Source organism: Struthio camelus, chromosome 27 (assembly GCF_040807025.1).
Source record: "Struthio camelus isolate bStrCam1 chromosome 27, bStrCam1.hap1, whole genome shotgun sequence".
Lineage (NCBI taxonomy): Eukaryota > Metazoa > Chordata > Aves > Struthioniformes > Struthionidae > Struthio > Struthio camelus.
Window position 1 is genome coordinate 7430417 of NC_090968.1, and position 19290 is coordinate 7449706.

Sequence of the window (19290 nt, forward strand, 5' to 3'; positions counted from 1 at the left end):
AAAAGCTTAGATTGGCTTCTACTAGAGTACTCTGCAGACTCCGTATTCATCTCTGACACATCAGTAGTAGAAGCTTTCTCAGGGGAACAAAAACGTTCCCTGAAAATTTCAGGTAATGAAAGCAGTAACGTTCAAACACAGCAGTGGTTGATCGCGCTCTACCTGCCCGACACCTGCAGCAGCGTGACTGCGACGCTCTGCCTGTGAAAGCAGGCTCCCCTGCTCGCTGCGGGGCACGTGCGGCTCACGTTCAGCCTAGCGCACGGCCTGCTGCAGTGCTCCAGGAGCTCCCTGCTTGGGGGTGCTTCCATCCAAGCAGTAATTCTCCCAATAGCAGGACAACTGTAGGAGGCGGTCCTTTCTGGAGATGAGCTCACCCAGGTCTGGAAGTCTGCTGGGTTGGTATGCAAGTCTGTTTTGTGAGAGAGGGCAATCTTACATGCCTAATGCAGGGCCCTGCCCTGCCACAGCAACCGAGGAGAAGCTCTCAGGCGTCAGCTTGTGTCTGTGGTGTGATGGACACTGGACTAGGTGCTGGAGTAGGGACGAGGCCAGTCTTTTCCAGAGTCCAGAGAGCACATATCCCTCAGGTCTTGCCAGGAGTTTCTGCGAAAGAGCAGAGAATGTCGCGGCAGGTGGGTTGTTTGCTTTCTGGTTGTCCTCCTAAAGCGCAGCCCCTCCCTGGTGAAAAGCAGCCAAGCTTGTGAAAAATCGCAAGGGCAGCGTTTGTTTGGTTGTCTGTGGTTAATACAGAGCTAAGCTTCTAGATCCGCCTCCGAGGCACTGTATGTTGGCCAGCCTAAAGGAAAGCCAGGAGCGCCAGGATTTCACTTGTGTGAAGATTTGCGGTGCTCTAGTGAAGAATGACCTCTGTAGACCACGGGGGACTCGCCCCAGGCAAGGCCTGAGAGCCTCTGCTGCTTGTGTGAGGAGCGTTTCCCTGAGGCCCAAGTGTCTGCAGTGGTGGGGTGGGTATCTGTAGCTCTTCTGACAGACGGCCAGCTCCAGCGGGATGATCTCAGGGCGGTTGCGCGTCACCCCTTCAGACAGCTCTGCAGGCACCTGTCTCTTGGCAGAGGGGTAGTTTTAGGGGCTGCCCGAGTAGCCTTGCTTTGGGCTGTCCCCCGAGGAAGGAGGCGCAGCTGTGCTCTAGTGAAAGGTGACCCGAGTAGGTGGTGTGGAGCTGTGGTAACTGGTGGTCCAGCGAGCAGCTGGACTGCTGCAAAATCAGTATCTTGCCTGACGTGTCCTGCTGTAGGTGCGCTGCTGCCGAGGCGGTTTTCCAGGTGAGGTAAAGGCAGGTGGGGAACAGGCAGCCAGCTTGCCCGCTCTGTGGCGCAGGAGATGAGGGGTGTGCAGACACTGCGGGCCCAGCCTTGAACAGGCTCTAACTGGTGCTCCAGTTGAAGTGATCCCCCATCTCGTGTTGAAGCGGTCTGTGGGTGCCGGCTGCCTCTGAGAGCCGCGGTTACTGCGAGACCAATAGCTGTTGCCCGGCTAATGCGGCTTTTGGGAGGAGAGCCATGCCGAGGGCGTGCATTGGCTCGCACCCCACCACAGGGAGGGCCGACGTGGCTGCAAAGGATGCTAGTGAGCTGACGAAGGGACAAAGACTGTAAGGTGGTCAGTGAAGGTTTGCACTGTGTCGGTGTGTTCCCAGAGGAACCTGTGGTGCCGCACTTTTCCCCACGTGCTTTGTGCGTAGCTCCTGGGAGCGTGCTCTTTGCAGGGACGAGGGAACGCAGCGCAGGCGGCAGCGAGGTCTGGTGCTGCAGCGCTGTCCGGTTCTCTAGGGACGAGGCACTAAGCCGTTAGCAGCCATCATGCCATCGATTCATCTTTATCCTTTTCAGCGCGATTGCTTCTATGAAGGCTATGTGGAAGGTTTCCCGGGTTCCCTTGTGGCACTTAGCACCTGCTCTGGACTGAGGTAAATCTGTCGCCTTTGCGTGCGGGACGAGCATAAGCCAGGGTGCCGTGCACTGTCCGCGTTGGTTGTCCGAAGGTAGCGAAGGAGCGGCCGCTGCCGCTTCGTGCCTGTGTTTTGCAGTGGGATTCTGCAGCTAGCGAATGCCACCTACGGCATTGAGCCTCTGGATGCTGCACCGGGATATCAGCATCTCGTTTATCCAGTGTGGAACGAAAATGTCGAGAATCAGCTCTTTGTAGAAAACAGCTCTCTTGCACAGCCTCAGGAGATTTCGCAGAAGCTGAATGCCGGAACGCAAGTGAGTTCAGTGTGTAGCAGTGTTGCGTTTTGTTTTCTGTGGAATCGGGCATCAGGCTCGTGAGAAAGTGGTGCGGACGTGGGAAATCCCTAGCCAAAGGGTGCCTCCTGCTGTGAGGTTGCCTGTTGTTTCTGGACGTTTGAGCAAAGCTGCTAGCGTAGCCCCTGGGTTTATTCAGGCCATCAGGTGCCAAAGGGCTTTGTATCTTATCTGCGCAAAGAATGACATCTCTGCGCTGCCCGTGACAAGTAGAAGCTGTGAGGGTGGTCGAAGGACAGAGCACGGCCTCAGCCTGCACTGGGGGGGCTGGGGATTTCTGGGCAGCAGTTAGCACGCACGGACGCGACCGTGTGTGCTTTCTAACGAGGTGGAAGAGACCCGCTCGAGAGAGGGGGCAAAGACGTAGCCTTTGCTAGAAACTACCGGGTGGCACAGAAACACCAGGATTGTGAAGTATTAGGAGAGCAGTTGGCGTGGCAGTCGTGCAGCGCACGTTACTTCCGTGCAGCTATTGTCCAGAGGTGGTGTTAGCAGGAAAGAGGGAACGCCTGTCTCTGCAGTCTGTTGGAAATTGGCATCTTGTTCTGTGGGCCAGGAGCCTTGCCACGACGTCTGTCGCTAGAGATGCGGCCCGATTCTGTGGCTGATCGTGACACATCGTGGATGTCGTACGGAATCGTTTCTTAGACGACCGTGACCGTTTGTTGTGGAGACGTAATTGGTTTTGAAGCACATGAATTGACTGTAGACCTAAGTGTCTCTTTTGCAGAGTTGCTGTAAAGAGAAAAAGTCATCCACTAATGCGTGTGTGGGTTTTATGTTTATTGTTTTTTTCCCTGAAGAGTAAGCAAGCTGTCACTAGATCCCCTCGATATCTGGAAGTGCACGCAATTTTGGACAAGGCTCTGGTAAGTTTTTTTACGCTCTCTAGGGTAAATTGTTTCTTCTAGTAAAAAATGCGATATGCAGCAATGCGGTGGCCTCAGAGAACGTTGATGGCAATTTGCACGGGGCCTGACGGTCTCCGCGGAATGACAAGCAACTCCCTTCCTCTTGGGCATGAATAAGACTATGGTACAGCAGGCACCATAGGCAGCGCTCCCAGAGAGTTCACCTGCGTGCTGAGCGATTCATCGGGACAGTGTTACAGGCCACACGCTATCGCCTCGCAGTGATGTGTTCCTGTGCTTGTTTCAGTATGACTACATGGGTGCTGACAGGGATGCTGTGACAGACAAGATAGTGCAGCTTTTCAGCTATGTGAACAGTGTAAGTTGCTTTTGGTTGCGTTCAAAATGTAGGTGCTCTGTCGTAGCGGCATGGACAAGGCCCCCTAGCCAAAGCAAGCTGGAGGCTGCGGAGGAGCTGGGTTCTCTGGAACATCTGTTTTGTCCATGTTTTTCCAGATGTTTACTCGCCTTAATCTTACGATAGTATTGACTTCCCTGGAGTTTTGGACAGAAAATAATAAAATCCCTACCACGGGAGATGCTGAGGAGTTACTGCGGACATTTTTGCAGTGGAAAAATACGCATCGCGTCTTGCGGCTACAGGACATAACGTACCTATTTGTGTAAGAGAAGCACGGCTATATTAGGTAGTCGGGGAACAACAGGGATAGGAAGCTGTCGAGGTAATGTACAGCAGCATATGCGTGACCCGGAGCCCGTTCTGTTCCGCAGTTACAGGGAGCAGCCCCGTTACGTAGGGGCGGTTTCGGCGAGGAGGCTGTGTCTCAAGAACTATGCTGGAGGGGTTGCCTTGGTACGGTACCGTTGAACCTGTCTCTTTGAACCCATAACATGCTCTGTGTTTGGGGGAAGTGTTGGCCTTAGCCTAAAGAGGTAAGCCCCACACCTACTGTCACGACTAAGAACTCCCTGGCAGAAGAGACAGCGCAGCCCTTTGCGGTAGGACCGGAGGGGGCGATCGCAAGATGGGCAGATGCGGAGCGACCTCTGTACTATACGGCAGAGATGCCGTGAGCGAGGAGCGCGGAGCGGCCAGCTCCTTGTCACGTGCGGTCCTCTGCTGCAGGCCGCCTCTGAGGCTATTTGTGCAGGACCTCTGAAGCCTCACGGCAGTTTGCCCGCAGCTCCTGCTGAGCGCTGTCGCGGCTAGGTCCTCTGCCCAGAAATGTCCGAGCAGGGGTTGGAGTCAGACGCAGTCGCGGTCTTCCTAGCTTCCCGCCCGCTCTGACGTGAAGAGCGCCAGTCCCGAAACGGTGGGGCGTGCACTCTGTCCGTCTGGCCTCTTTGTCGCCAGATGAGCCCCTGAGAGCCCTACAGGAGGAAAGGAGAGCCCTGCGTGCAGAAACGACTGAAGTCTTAGGTCTGCCCTTGTTGCCATTGTAGTACCGCAGAGCTATGACCCTGGAGACGTTTTCGGTGATCCTTGCGCAGCTGCTGGGGCTGAGCCTGGGAATAGGCTACGACGATTCCAGGAGTTGTCGCTGCGCGGGAGCCACCTGCTTAATGCAGAGCAACGCGGCGTAAGACTTTCTCCCTGACTTTCATTGCCCGTGCGGTTTGGTGAGGTATGAGGCCCCGGGAGCGACGTAGGGTCGGAAAGCGTGCGCTCCTGCCCCGTATCGGGCGTGCAGTAAGCGTCACAGAAGCTCTGCCTGCGAGTGGCAGAGCAGGTTAAAAGTACAGTAGCGTGCAGAGACCGGCAGGTCCGGATAGCAGCCAGCTTCCTCTGGCCGCACCAGCGGAAAGCCTCTGGTGTCTGGGGGCGCGAGGGAACGCGTGTTCCCTGAAGCATAGATCATTTGTACGGTAGTGTTTTTCTGTGACTTTCAGGCGCTCGACTGGTACAAAAGCCTTCAGCAGCTGCAGCGTAAGAGACTTTGTGCGTTTTCTCACTGCTGGAGAAGGGCAATGTCTGTGGAATAAGCCAGCTATGGACCTCTCATATAAAGCTCCCGTGTGCGGCAACAAAGTGGTGGAGCCAGGAGAGGCTTGTGACTGTGGTTCAGCCGAGGTGAGTTGTTGAGCCTGGGCATGGGAAGAAAGAATTAGGCTGCGTGCCCAAGGGGGCAAGAAATATCCAGAGGAGAGGTGGGAATTGCTCCTGTACTGACAAGAGCTCTGTGCAGGGCAGAGAGGGCCAGCCAGGGGCCTCGCGGTGCCGTAAGGAAGCGCGAGTGCTCTGCGCGCGCTGGGCCACGGTTGCAGTTGCGTGCGAAGTGGCTGTCAAAGAGGATGTCCATTTGCATTGCTCCCAACAGCTGGATGGTGTGACCTCATAACCAGCTTTAGCAGTAATGACCAGTTGCCCCTGCCCCTCCCTCCCTCCCTCCCGCTTCAGGGAACGACCTGAAGAGGTTCTGGAGAGATGATGGGCAGGGAAGCAGTCCAATTTGTGACGCTGCCGGTCTCGTTCGGCGACCGGTACCTTGGCCAAATGGGTGAGCGGTTATGACACGAGGAGGAACGGCGCAACTGCCCGTTACTGAGAAGGCTGGGGCACAGTTATGCAGATCTTACGGGTTGTTGACAGTTTGGGAGCTAATGTGGAGTCAATGGAGAAAACAGAATTTAGGACCAGTACTCTGGGTGCCACAAGAGGGCTTCAGAGGAGATGTTTGCTTTATATGGCAGTGGAAGAGCGCTCTGTCCTCTGTCGGTAGCTGCTTTCCCAGCGAGCGCGTCCACCAGCGCGCTCTGTCTCCACGAGCCGCCACGGCAGCCGCTGAAGCGGTTCCCTTGCAGCCTTGTAACAAAGGGGACCGTCTTCCTCAAGTACCGTGCAGCCGTGCGGACTGAACACGGCGTCCAGGCAGAGGAGCTGCTTTGCAGGTCCCTCACGTGCGCCGTCGATCAGCAGCAGGCAGCGTGTCTGGGACCCGGCTCCCCTCAGGAGGACGGGTCGCTCCCGGAAGGGCTGGCAAAGCTGCCTCTTGTTATCGTCTCACCCGTGAAGGGAGGGCTAGCTAACCTGAAGCTAAATCTGTTAGCTAATCATCTGTGCCGTTAACTTTCAGGAATGTCAGCGTGATCAGTGCTGTACAGTCGGATGCAAAACCAAGAAAGGGGTCGAATGCCTGTCTGGACCGTGCTGCTGGAGATGCCAGGTAAGCTGCATACCAGGAACGGTCGCCCCGCGTTCCCCGAGAAGGGGCCCCACGTGGGCAGCGCTAGCCTCCAGGCCTCAGTGGCAGAATGTGTGTAATGGGACGCGGAAGGTAGAAGTGGGCTGTCCTGCCACCCAACAGAACCGCTTAGACGAGTCTGAGAGATCGTAGTCAGTGGAGCTGCCCGAAACACTGTTGCCCATGAGGCGCCTGTGTCTCAGGATGGTGTTTGTCAGGAGCCGCGACTTTGCCCTTTTTCCAAGCACTGTCAGTCAGCCCCGAGATCAAGGAGACACGTCCCCGAACTCCACGTGCCAGGCTTGTAGCATTTTTCCTGTTGTGACTTCTGACCTGGGGAGCAGGGCCGTTTCACTCCTTTCCGCGACGGTCTGCAGTCTTGTGAAAAAATCTGCCTGGCCCCCCAGCTGCCCGGACGCGGTCGAGCGGAGGGCCGTGTGACGGGAGCGTCGCGGGAGGGGGGCTCGCAGGCCTTTCAGACGGGAGGGACGGCACGAAGGAGCGGAAAGCTGATCGGGAGCGTTGCGTTGTGTCGGACTATCTAGATGCCGACTGTCTTCCGATGTGTAAAAATCCTGGGGGTGCGCCACCGGAGGCGCGACGCCTAAGGAAGCGTGCCTTTGGTCTTGCAAACGTACTGTATGGAGAGAGGCAAGGTTGAGCCAGTATCAGGAGAAGTGAGCGGAGCTGATACTCTTCTCGCTCGGGGAGATCGGGCTCTGCTTTCTGGAAGGTATCCGCTCTAAGCGGTGCGTGTCGCAAGGCAGCCAGCAGTAGCGTTTGCGAAGAGTCGGTAGACCTTTGTTTTGGGGGCTGATGTCCGGCCCGAAATGTCAAATGCTGTGGAATGCCTGAAATCCCTTTCCTGAGACTTGGACTTTTTGGACTTCAGCCAGCCCCGAACTCTGTGGCAGAAACACTGTAACTGGGCAGGTGTGAAGGTGAGACAGTTTTCTGAGGAGTGTCAGTGTCACTGGGGAAAGGATGGGAAAAGAATCGCGGAGGACAGCGCGTGCGTGCGAGTCGGAGGTCTTGTTGGGTGGCGCTCCCGATGCTCTGTAGCTGATCCAAGGTAACGGGACGAGGAAGCGGCAGATCGGGTCTGAGCGCCGTTCTTTTGGAGGGGTCAGTGTGGTTTGTGGCAAAGTTTGAAACGGTACCGGTGGTTCTCCCTAGATCTGGCGTCATCTGGAAAGGCAGTACTCGCTTTGTGCCTAGCCAGTTGTAATCCTTTGCGGGTGTGAGCGGGTAACGTGTGTAGCTCCTTGTGTTCTGCCTCTTTCCCCTAGTTTGTGAGAAGAGGTACCTTATGTCGAACCAGCCCTGAGGATGAGTGCGAGTTGACAGAGTATTGCAACGGCACCTCTGGGCAGTGCACCCCGAACTTCTGGGTCATGGACGGGCATCCCTGCAACAAGAGAACTGCCTTTTGTTACAAAGGAGTTTGCCAGACGGCCGACAAGCAGTGTCAGAAGATCTTTGGGAAAGGTAACGGTGACGAACGGTCGCGGGGGGACGATCCCGGAGCGGGGAGGTAGCTACGCACGTGTGCCTGAGCTACGGCACGAAACCATCGCCCGGGGGAAGCCTGGCCCTGACAGAAGCCCGGGTCGCGCGTGCGCGAGAAGGAAAAGGAGGTGCGGAGGAAAGCAGGGAAGCGGGTGTTGAGAAGTCCCTTAATCCGCGAGCTGTCACAGCGCGGGGACTGGCCGAAAAGCATATAAGAAAGAGAAGTCCGTTAATGTACGGTGAGATGCAGCGCTTGGGCCGGTGGCCCAGTCCCAGTTATAGCTCAGGCGCAAGTGTCCCAGGCACCTGGAGTAATGACTGGTAGGGAGCGTACGCCTCGTGACCGTAGGGTGTAACGTGCGTGCAGGCGTTCGTTTGTAGCGCAGATGGCGTTTGGGACGCTGTGTACGCGAAGGACCGGGACGTAGTACAAACACGTGGCAGGAGCGGGCACCGGATGCCCGCGGCACGTGGGTCGCGACTGCCTAGCGGCGCGTGCCTTCCCGTCTGGCTGGGCGAGAGCATGTCGGGGAGCCACAGGGAGCGGACGGCCGTGGTCTCTGGGATGAGAAGCCTAGCAATGTCCCGGAAGGCCTTGCGGCTGCTTTGGGAAAAGCCCGGCTTTCTCCAAATTGCAGTGAAGCTTCTTTGCGTGCTCTGGTGAGGATGTGAAGCGAGTGGAGTAACGTGTAGGAGCAGTTTGTGCTGAGCGGGCGGGTGAAAGCTGTATTCTCTGGGGTCTTGCGCAGCCACGGTCCCGAGGGCGCGGGAGAGAACGGAGCGCCTGCGGCTTGGCCAAGGCGCAGGCATACCGCGTGGCCAAAGTCGTGGCTCGTGTGCCTATGTGGGGACGCTCTGGAGAGACGGTATGTGACAGACTGTGTTTGCAGGTGCCAAAAATGGGCCCCCGGCCTGTTATGAAGAAATTAACGGCCAAAGGGACAGAATGGGACACTGTGGCTCGGATCCGAGCGGCTACCGGAGTTGCGCGTGGAAGTAAGTAAGTTAGGAAGGAGCGGTGCTGCAGTCCTCCGGCTGCCGCGCAGGCTGCTGCAGAGCAGGTGACCCTCCGCGCCAAGGTGTGGGGCGAAACAGCAGCGGAGGGCATTTCTGGACTCTGCTGCTCAGGGGCAGAGGAGTGAAGCGTGCTGTTCTGGAGGTGGGGGGGGTGGGAATCTCTGCTTGTAAGTGTTCGCACTGGTGGTGTCTGGGAGGGGAACGAGGGGCGCCTGTGCCGAGCCGTTCTGGGCGAGAGCGAGGCCTAGAGGGGACCGACGCGTGAGCAGGGAGCGCTCGCGCTGGGGAGCTTTTGAACGGCAGGCTGCTCGCCGAGAGCTCGCTCGGCGGCAGCGTGGCACGGGAAGAGCTGTGGCGAGGACGGGTTGCCTTGGAAATGTCCTCTTGATGCATTTGTAGGGATCGCCGCTGTGGGAAGCTCGTTTGTGAATATGCGGGTCGTAAGCCGTTTACTAAGGAAAAAGCTGCGGTCATTTACACCCGGGTGCGGCACTCGTTGTGCGTGACGTTAGACTACATGCAGCCGCCCACGCAGAGGGACCCAATGCTGGTGAACGACGGCACCGTCTGCGACGAGCACATGGTAAGCCCTCCTTAGGAACGCTGGTTTTGTCTCTGCGATCGGAAGAGTTGTAGAGGGTGCTGCCGTGGTAGCGGTGTCAGGGCCCCTAGGGCGGCTGCTTTTCCCATCAGCGCGCTTCCGAACGAGTCGGGAGCTGCGTGTGGATGGAGGTGGTGTCGGACAGGGCCCGGCTCGAAGGCTGCCGCTCCGAAGCGGGCTCCTGGAAGCCCCGTGGCTCTCAGGAGCGAGCGAGCGTGCGTGATGAGTGTGTGCTGTCTGCTGAGCTGCGATGCATGTCTTTGGCTTCTAGATCTGCATGAACCAGAAGTGCGTGCCTGCTGCCGTCTTGAACTATAAGTGTGACATAAAGACGAAATGCCACAATCACGGTGTAAGTAGCAATGCCTTGTGCTCTCATTGGTGTGCCGGCAGGCTCTCCCGATCCGTCCCTTGCCAAAGCTGTGTGACGTGTCTGGAGGGAGAGAGAGCTGGGGAGGGAGGAGGAATTGGTGGAGGAAGTCCTGGAGTCTCTCTGGAGTCTGCATTGTTAGCAGCTATGAAACAAATCTCTTGGTGGCTAGGTGTGGGAGAAGTGGCAGGCCAGTGGGCTCAGCTCACTGCCCCTGCCCAGGAGGAAGCGGCCCAGCCTCTCTGCAGGCTGGGCCCAAGTGCTAAAGATGGGATAGAAGGTGAGGCCCCCCCCCCTCCCCCCCCCCCCGGAGAGAGCACAGTTGTGCAGGACCCTGACGGTGTGTAATCAGCCTGGTCCTAGCAGCTGGGTGTTTTGAGTTGCTCCCTGCCCCGGTCATGGGGAGCGACCGTGGGACTGAGTCGCTGACGGCCCTGTCTATAAAGAGGTCTATATGTGTGCGCCTGGGAGCCTCAGGTGAGTTGTGCATGCGAAACCTTTGCCTTGTGCTGCCTGCTGCGATGTGTCTGCCAAGGCATTTGGCATACGTGTGAAGCTGGTGGTGACGCCTGGTAGCTAACGGGCGTGTGTTTCCTTCTTCTTGCTGAACGGCAGGTTTGCAATAACAAAGGGCTCTGTCATTGCCATCCCGGCTGGCAGCCGCCAACGTGCCGAGAGAAAGGGAGCACAATGGGAGGAAGCAGCGAGAGCCTGTTCAGAGGCGGTAAGCAGCAGGGGCAGTTCCTGCTCCCGGGTCCTTTTCTGATGGCCAGGCCGCACCGCTTGCCTGGGGTGAAGGCAAGGGAAAGCGGCGCGTGCAGTGGAGTAGGCGCGAGCTGGAGTCAGGAGCGCCAGTCTCGGGGCCGTCAGTGGGCTGGGTCCTGTAGTGAGGGAGCAGGGCCGAGGTGGCTGGAGACGAGCTGCGAGTGCCAGGCTTGGGAGTGGGATCCTGCGGGGCTCTCGTGGGTCGCTGAGGAAGTAGTAGCTGTGGCCTAGGGAGGCAGATGGTAGCTGCAGGTATGCGTGTTCCTGTGGCTGTGTAGACATCTGGAGCTGTGCAGCTGTGCTGCCATGCCGGTCTGGGTGGGTGGGCATTGTGGTCCGGAGGGCTCTGCTTTGTGTGCCAAAGGAGGTTATGTCTGCCCTTTCTCTAGGGGATGCCATCGACCCGAGCGGGACTGTGGTGAGGAACTGGCTCCTTATAAGTTTCTGCCTCTTTCTGCCCATCCTCATTGGGTCTGCTGTCCTGATTATTAGGAGAAATGAATGGTGCCGGTGTCGCGTGCCGGAGCAGTCGCCATCTGATGAGTAAGTGAGCCTGGCTCATGGACGGGTGTAATGTGTGTGTATGTCTGTGGGTGGTTTCTTTTTTGTTGGGGTTGGGGGGGGGGGGAAATAGCTGCTGTGCATGTGCTGTTATGTGCAGTGCTGGTGGAGGTGGTGCGGTCCTGCCAGCGGGTGCTCTGTGGCAGAGGGTGTTGTGGGGCTGTGCCTGTGGTGAAGGGGCCTGGCAGCTAACTGGAGTCTCCACTCGGTGTTTTTTCCTGCAGGGTGTTATGAAGACAGAAGGTGTGCTGCGTGAGCTGAGCAGTCGTGTGGACCCGGGCAGGTGGGGGCCTGGGTGTTGATGGTGGAGCTCTGGAAAGGAAGACAGATGATTGATAGTGCGACACAGCCTGCTTGAGGAGCGTTCTGCTAGGCTGGTCCTGGTGAGGCCGGAGAGCTAAGGCACATTGGCGAGGCCTCGAGGGACTGCCTCGTGGAAGATGGCCCCAGTCTGCTGACAGGCGGTGCATTGCTTGCTGTAAGTGGCTGCAGTTTATGTTGGCTTTTGTCTTGTTCAATAAAAGGTCTGTCTTAGTGATGCTCGAGTCCTGTGCTGCCTCTGAGTGTGGTGTCGGTGCTGTCTGTGTGGAGCGAGGGAGAGCGAGAGGAGGAGTGAGTGGGGGGGCTGCTGTGGGAGCCTGGCTGCCTGGTGTCTGCTGCGCGTGTGCCTGGTGGAGGTGAGCTCAGTACAGTTAGTTGGAGGGTGCATGATGGAGGGGAGCAGTGGTCTGGTGCCCCGGTGGCCTGGAAAGGGGAGGCTGTGGACAGGGGCAGCAGGAAGGAGAGGTGCGTGGCTGTGTCCCCTGGAGTTGGGGTGCTGGAGCAGAGCAGGGCTTGGTACTGGTGAGTGAGGCCTCTGGGGTGCCTGGCGGAGCAGGTGGTATGTGCTAGGCAGGTTTGGGGGGGGGGGGTGGGTCTGACCCCGTAGGTGTGAGGCAGAGTTGGTGCTGCAGCTGAGTGGGTGCCTGGTGTGTGCGTGCTCTCCTGGGGCGGTGCGGAGAGTGGAGCAGCACTCTGGGTGGAGCTAGTCTGCAGAGGTGGTGAGGTGGTGGCCAGGAAAGCAGTGTGTCAGTCAGTCAGTCGGTCAATGTGTTGGGCAGTCTGCTGACTGGTGGGTGGTGCTGCCTGTGGAGGGGCCGGCTCTCAGCAGCGTGCCCAGGTTGGCCTTGGGCAGGGCTCCCTGCAGGTGGCTTGCGGGCAGCTGGTGAGTAGGGCAGGTCTGTAGCTGAGGCCTGGAGCCAGGCTGGTCCTAGCCCCGAGAGCCGAGTGCCCCCAGGTGGCCTGCCTGGCCCTAGGGGCGCCTCATGGGCAGTGAGGCCTCTGAGGGGTGGTGGTGCCCTGGAGAGAAGTGCTGGAGTGGAGTGGGGCTGGTCCTTGGCCCTGGGGAGCCGCGATGGGCAGCCCTGATGGTTGGTCTCTGCTGGGGCCCCCGAGGGCTGGAGGAGGGAACCTGCCCGAAGAAGAGTGTGTGGGGTAGGGCTGAGGTTGGCTAAGCCTAGCGGGGTGGCCTGCCTCCCGTGCTGGAGGGGGCTCAGGGCTGGCCAGCTCCCTCCGCAGGCAGAGGCCAGTGGTGCCAGGCAGGGCACTTAGCCGCAGCTCCGAGCCAGGGGCCCTGGCCCTGGCCCCTGCTGGGCGTGGGGCTGGTGGAGAGGCTGGAGCCCTGGCTGGGGTCCTGAGGGCTCCAGGGCGGCCTGGCCTGGAGCTCCAGGGAGCAGGCCCGTGGACCAGGGGCCCGGGCCAGGGAAGGGCCCCCTGGGCCCGGGCGCTCCGGCCCCGGAGCGGGGGAGAAGGGAGACCTACCTGGAGGAGGAGAGGGGCCCCCGGGGCGAGGGCCTGCCCCGGAGGGCTGCAGGAGCTCGGGCAGAGTGGCGGGCCCCGGCCCCGCTCTCTCGCCCCGCGAACTGCCACGCTAACTGCCCCGTTTGCTCGTCCCCGTTCGCTGCGCTCCCGCGGTCGCTTGAGCGCGCCCCGTTTTGAGCGGGCTGCGCCTGCCCCCCCAGCAGGGCCCTCCAATCACAGCCCCAGGCCCACCACGCAGCCCCACCACCTCCCAGAGAGCCTCTCCATTGGGGGGGGGGCCTGCCCAGAGCTCCCAGGCCACTTCGACCCCCCCCCCCCAACACTCACTCCACCTCCTCCACTGGAGGTAGCTAGATGCTAGAGAGACAATGGATCCAAGACCCCTGCCTTGGCCTGGGAGCCCACCACCATCCTGGCCACAGCTCCCGGCCGGGAAGCCCCCCCCCTCTCTCTCTCCCCCACCTCCCCCTCACTCTCAGCACCTACCTGCCTAGCTGACTATCTATCTATCTCTCTATCATCTCCCCTGCCTCACAAACACTGCCCAGCACCTCCGCACAGCTCACCCCAGCACCCCCTCCACCCACAGACACCTCCACCCACCTAGCTAGCTAGCTAGCTAGCTAGCTGTCTGCCTGTCGGTCTATCAGTCATCTCCCTCCCTCCCTGCCAATCACTCATCTCCCTCTCCAGCTCCTCCACCTCCACCCAGGACACACGGGCACAGGCAGCCTCCAGAGGTGGCCCGCACCACCGTCCCCTGCAGGCTGCCGCTCTTCCCCCACCAACACCAGACAAGACCCTGCCAGTCTCCTACAACCTCCCAGACATCTACCTGCCTGTGTCTCCATTTCTCTCTCTCTCCTCTCCAGCACTTCCCCACAGCAAACACACGCTCACCAAAGGGCCACCCGGCCAGGCTCAGGGCCACACTCTCCCCCCACACACTCTGCCCCACCACTGCCCCATACATCTTTCTGAGCCACCCACAGCAGCACCTAGAGGCACTCCACATCCCTGCCCATCTATCTATCTCCCCCTGCCCATCTATGTCTAGCCCCATGCAGCCAGCTACCCACCATCACCTTCACTCCCATCCATCATCCTCGCCCCCTGGCCACCCCTCTCTGCCACAGTCCCCCCCCCCCCCCATCACACCACTACCCCCACTCCACTCTCCACCAGGCCCCTCACCTCCCACCCCCTGCTCCAGACTCCAACCCGGCTGCTCCTCACCTCACCACTCCACTCCACTCCAGCCCACTCTCCTCTTCTACTCTGCCCACCACAACAACCACCTCCGCACCCTTTCCCCACCCTGCACTCTGCTCCTCCTAGGCCACCCCAGCCCCTAGCCTGCCCCACAGATCCCACCTGCCCTCCCAACCTGCCAGCCAGCAGACTCCCCTCCAGCACAGCCTCTACCCATGAAAGCCTCCGCTGACACTAAGCCCCGGCCCCTCTGACTCCCACACAGCCACCACCCTAGGGGACTGCAAGGCCACAGGCCACAGCACAAGCTCCTCAGAGTCCCTTGCACACAAACAACCCTCTCGCTGCCTGCCGGCCTGCTCAGGGAACCAGCAGCACCCCTTCACAACCCACACTCCCTTTCTTCCTTTCTTCCTTACAGCACCAGTCCACACACAGCTCTCTCAGCATGACCACAGGCCCTCTCCAGCAGCCCCCACCAGACGCACCTTGCCCCACCACTAAGCTCCATCGCACACAGCCAGGCCCACAACCAAACACTGCTGCCGCAGAGACCCAGGCCAGGCAGCCGCAGCCCAGCACCGCTCCACACAGCTGCTGCCATCTATCCATCCATCCATCCATCTCCCTCTCTCTTTCTCTCCAACAAGGCCTCTCTCTCACCTAGCCCAGACACTACTATCTACCCATCCATCCATCTCTCTCTCTCTCTCCAACAATGTCTCTGTCTCTCACTGAGCCCAGATACTACTTGCTCTCCCTCTTCCTTTCCTTCCTCCTCTCTGCCTTTCCTTCCTCCTCTCTGCCTTTCCTTCCTTTGCCCCATGCCAATACTGCACACTGGCCATCACAAACTGTCTTTCTTACTTGCTTACTTACTTGCTTGCTTGCTTACCTGCACAGCCCACAGCCAGCAGGGACATCTCCAGCACTTGCTGCTCCACCAGATAGACACGCAGCCCAGGAGGCACCACAGCCAACAGCCCTGGCCATGTCCTGCAAAAGAGACTGTGCCCAGACCTCCTGGCACACCTCCAACTTCTTCTCTGGGCACCTCTCTCTTCTCACCTCTGCAGGGGAGCTCTGTGTGCACACACACCACCGCCACCGCCGCCACCACCACCACCGCCACCGCCAGGTATAGAGGCAAGGAGGCACCCAGGCTGACAGACTGCGCTGGCCATGTCCTGCAAAAGAGAGCCCACCCAGGCTCCATGGCACACTGCTGCCTTCTTCTTCTCCAGGCACCTTCTCCAGACCTCACTCCTCCAAGAAGATCCGGGCACACATAGCTTCTTCCCATCCTGGGGCCAGCTTCCCTGCAGAAAACACAGCAGCCTCACAGACACCACCCACAACACAAGACTACAGAAACTCACTCACTCACTCCACCTTGGCACCCCGGGGTCTGCAGCGCTCCCTGCCCGCCTGCCTGCTCCTTCGCGTCCTCCTGCTAGAGCCCAGCACAGCAGACAACAGCTTCAGCACCTACAGCAAGACCTGCTTCCCCCACACTCCTCCAGAAGGAGGCTCACCAAAACACATGACAACACACACACACACAGTGGCTCCCTTCCTACACCGCACACTCCCTGGCTCCATCTTCCCAGAGGCGGTTGGCACCCTGAGAAAGCACAGCCTGCAATCAATCAGCCACGGGCACCCTCCCGCCCGGCGGGGGCCCGACACGAGGAAGCAGCAACGCGCTCCCCTGCCCAAAAGGAATGGGAACCTGAAAACAACACTTGTCCACTAAGGGCAAGCACTGACCTGAGCTTGCCAGGCAGCTGCAGAACTGGCAACCACTATCCACCCAAAAGTCTCTCATGTGCAACACACCCACACACACACCAACCCACCCACCCAGCAGCTCATGCAAATATACCTGTCTACATATGAGGTTCAGAGGCAGCAGCTCCTCATTACTTACTGCCCTCCGCTCCCTGCCCAGAGGGTGACAGAGCAGGACCCGGCGAGACCACACCCCCAGCGTGGCCCACGGGGACAGGAGCCAGACCCTGCAGACCCAAGAGACATTTCCCATCGCAGAGGACGGGCTCCTGCTCCCAGACCCACTGCTCAGAGTGGCACGGGCCACAGCTACCACCCGAGACAGACAGTCCCTGCCCAGGGCGTTCTGCACAGAGGTCACGCGCACCCTGTGCGCAGCCAGAGCGGGCACGGGGGCCAACTGCAGGCCACCTTCTGCCCCTGCGGCACCGCCAGGAGCACTCGCTGCACAAGCAGGCACAAATCACCAACCTCTTACCGAGCGGCCACTCTCCACAGCTCCACTTCCCTCCGTCTCCCCAGGCCAGTGCTAGCCCCAGCCGCCCCAACGCTGCAGTGCTGCACTGCTCTCCAGCCCCTAGAGCGCACGCTCGGGCTCCTGCAGCGCACCTCTGGCCCCGGCGGCACCAGGGCGCAGAGCTACGCGGGCGTAGCACCTCTCCGGCAGATCTACCTCCGCCGCGGCCTGGCTCCCGGCGCTGCAGCCCGCCCGCCCGCCCGCCCCCAGCGGGGTCACACCATCCACTGCTTTCACCACGAAAGCCAAAGGGATGTGAAACTCCACAGCAACACCAGCCTCAGCTCAGGGGCAATGGCACTGCCCTGCTCCTAGTCCAGACAGAGGCTCCTCAGCCCCGTTACCACTCACTATCTATCTGCACCAGGACCCTCTCCAACATCTGCGCTGCAGGAGCGTGCATGCACACACACAGCACACGGCACTGCCGCACAGGCTCCCGGCCACGGCACATCTTCACAAGGCCTAGGAGCTCCCGGGCTCACAGCCGCACCACCACTAAGGCTCCAGGAGACTTCCTAGCAGAGAAATTGCCTCCTGCCGCTCTGCTGGCCCAGCAGAAGCCCTCCCAGTCTCACCAGCCCCTGCACACCCAGCGCTGACCTCCCCTGCAGCTGCCGAGGCAAGAGAGAAAGGGAGAAACCCACCCGCTTGTCCTGGGGCTGCCTTGGGGTGGGGGGGGCCCGGAAGGGACCGCCGGCACCGCTGCAGGCCAGGCCGCGCTCCCGCCCGGGGTCCTGGTGCTCCGCGGGCAGCCACAGCATCCTCTCCTCCAGCACGTCCCCTCCAGCCTGCGCTGGCGGGGCAACACAGGCTCCTCCGGGGGGGGGGGGGACGTCCAGCTCCAGGGGGGACGGGCATCGCGCCCTCAGCACTCCCCGGTGCCCAGCGGTAGCCACGCTGCATGCCACCTCCACAGCAAACACCAGCACCCAAATTACACGGCGCACCCAGCACGCCGCTGCTGCCCAGGCCGCGGAGCCCCCTGCTCTGAGCAGGACACCGACCGCGCACACACCGACCGCTCCTCAGCCCGCCTCGTCCCCTGGGAGCTCCCCGGGACGCACAGCCCGCCGCCCCAGCAAGACGTCGGGTCTCGGCCAGCGCCGACCCCCCTCTCCCCGCTCCCCGCGCCCCCCCCAGCCTCAGCGTCCCGCCTGCAGCCCCGCGGAGGACCAGCGTTAGCCCCGCTGCCCAGCTGGGCCGCTCTCGGGTCCGGCGGCACAGACGCCCCACGGAGACCCCAGCGCCGGCAGCGTGCACCCGCGCCCCCGGAGATGCCCCCCTTCCCCAGCGGCCCTGGCGCGTCCCCGGCCGCAGCAGGCCAGCCGCTGGCGCGGGAACGCCCGGGGCGACCTCCTGCCTGCAGAGACAGAGCAGCCGGACTGCATGAGGACGGCCCGGGAGCTGCCCCCCGACGGAGGGACGCCACCTCCGCAGGGCATCGCTGCCCCTTCTCCCGGCGCAGCTCCCCCCGCGCCCGCAGCCGGCCCCAGCGCTGGCAGCACCTCGCGGCGCCCGGGGCCGGCCGCCGTCCCGGCCCACGGCAGGAAGCGGGACCCCCGCGGGCAGGCAGAGTTCAAGGCTTCGCCACAATCCAGCCGCATGAATCCCTCCTCCCGTCGCTCCAGGCCCTCGTCCCGCCATCGCCACCCATCCGGTGCACCGCGCACCCAGCACCTCAGCCTCCTCGGGCTCCGCGCCCGCGGCAGGTCCACCGAGCGACACCTTTACGCAGTGCTGAGCGCAGACAGCATCCCCGCACACGGCAAACAGCACTGCTGCCGTCCCCGAAGCACCACGGCACGGCACTGACCTGCTCCATGGGACCCTGTTTCTCCCCGCAGGAACCCGGATGTCCTCTTCTCCGTCCCTGGTGCCGACAGCATCAAGGCGCCCTCCTCGCGTCCGTGCTCGTCGAGGCAGCGGCTGCACTCGGCGTCAAGGTCTGAGCGGAGTGGGACCGGCTGCTTGCAGCAGCGCTGAGCCGGCGATGCTTCCCGCCCGGCACCTGCACCCCGGGATGGGGCTCTGCCGGGCACAGACGATGGCAAAGGGGTCCCCCCACCCCAGGCCCCCGCCAGCCACAGCGGGGACACGTTTCATACTGCCACGCCAAGACCGCACGGGGCAAAACAACTCTGCACTGGAGAAACCGGCCCCTCACTGAGCCGGGGCAGTACGGGGAAGCTCAGCCACGAGGGAAAGCAGGTCAGCCGGCACGTCACACCGCTCGCTGCAGGGAGGCTCCCACGATCCTGGAGTGCTGCAGTGCCAGACTGCCGGCACCCCAGGGCCCCGAGACACCCTGCAATCCCGCCTGACATGGCCCCAAGACACCCGAAATCCTGCCTGCTGCATCCCTGAAAAACCCTGCAATCGCGCCTGGCACAACCCCGAGAAACCCTGCAATCCTGTACGCTGCATCCCTGAAAAAACCCTGCAAACGAGACCAGCGCAGCCCCAAGACACCCCACAATCTCACCCAGACATGGGCCCAAGACACCTCGCAATCCTGCCTGGCACGGCCCCGAGACCCCCTGCTCCCAGCCTGAGATGTGACCCTTTTCTGCCTCTGCTCCTTCCCAGGCAATCCCGGGTATTTCCAAGGCCATCTCAGAGCCCGACCTTCCCTCCCCGCATGCAGCTCGGGCGCGCACCGCTCCGTCTGCCCACGCTGATTCCCAGGCTGGCGGGCCGCCCTCTCCCACCCGGCCACCCTCCCCGGAGAGCCAACGGCGCCGGCGGCTGCTCGCCCACCCTGGGACGCAGCGCAGGAGCGGTGTCGTCGCGCCCCCGCCGCCCCACGCCTCGGTGCCGGCCCCC

The 19290-nt window shown here is 61.0% G+C and overlaps 1 protein-coding gene and 1 long non-coding RNA gene across 6 annotated transcripts in view; one reads left to right on the plus strand and one right to left on the minus strand.

Annotated features, from left to right (window-relative positions):
- Nucleotides 1-11682, plus strand: part of ADAM18 (ADAM metallopeptidase domain 18) — a 26991-nt gene extending 15309 nt beyond the window's left edge. For 3 of the 5 annotated variants that reach the window (XM_068920847.1, XM_068920850.1, XM_068920849.1), the window contains 13 exons: nucleotides 1854-1930; nucleotides 2051-2228; nucleotides 3071-3136; nucleotides 3426-3497; nucleotides 3635-3801; nucleotides 3911-3992; nucleotides 4583-4719; nucleotides 5030-5210; nucleotides 6214-6303; nucleotides 7611-7809; nucleotides 8721-8826; nucleotides 9247-9430; nucleotides 9720-10306. In XM_068920847.1, coding sequence (XP_068776948.1) covers nucleotides 1854-1930; nucleotides 2051-2228; nucleotides 3071-3136; nucleotides 3426-3497; nucleotides 3635-3801; nucleotides 3911-3992; nucleotides 4583-4719; nucleotides 5030-5210; nucleotides 6214-6303; nucleotides 7611-7809; nucleotides 8721-8826; nucleotides 9247-9430; nucleotides 9720-10166 — 1986 coding nt within the window. In that variant the 3' untranslated portion in view covers nucleotides 10167-10306. Of the gene's footprint in view, nucleotides 1-1853; nucleotides 1931-2050; nucleotides 2229-3070; nucleotides 3137-3425; nucleotides 3498-3634; nucleotides 3802-3910; nucleotides 3993-4582; nucleotides 4720-5029; nucleotides 5211-6213; nucleotides 6304-7610; nucleotides 7810-8720; nucleotides 8827-9246; nucleotides 9431-9719; nucleotides 10307-10433; nucleotides 10543-10972; nucleotides 11127-11368 lie in introns of those variants that run through there. The other 2 variants (XM_068920848.1, XM_068920851.1) reach the window with 2 other exon arrangements.
- On the minus strand, nucleotides 11376-18416 carry LOC104148773 (uncharacterized). Its single transcript, XR_011136493.1, has 4 exons — nucleotides 18281-18416; nucleotides 15225-15475; nucleotides 15052-15152; nucleotides 11376-11456 (listed from the first exon to the last, which is right to left on the minus strand). It is a non-coding gene; the product is annotated as an uncharacterized lncRNA (long non-coding RNA).
- Nucleotides 18417-19290: the final 874 nt, after the last annotated feature.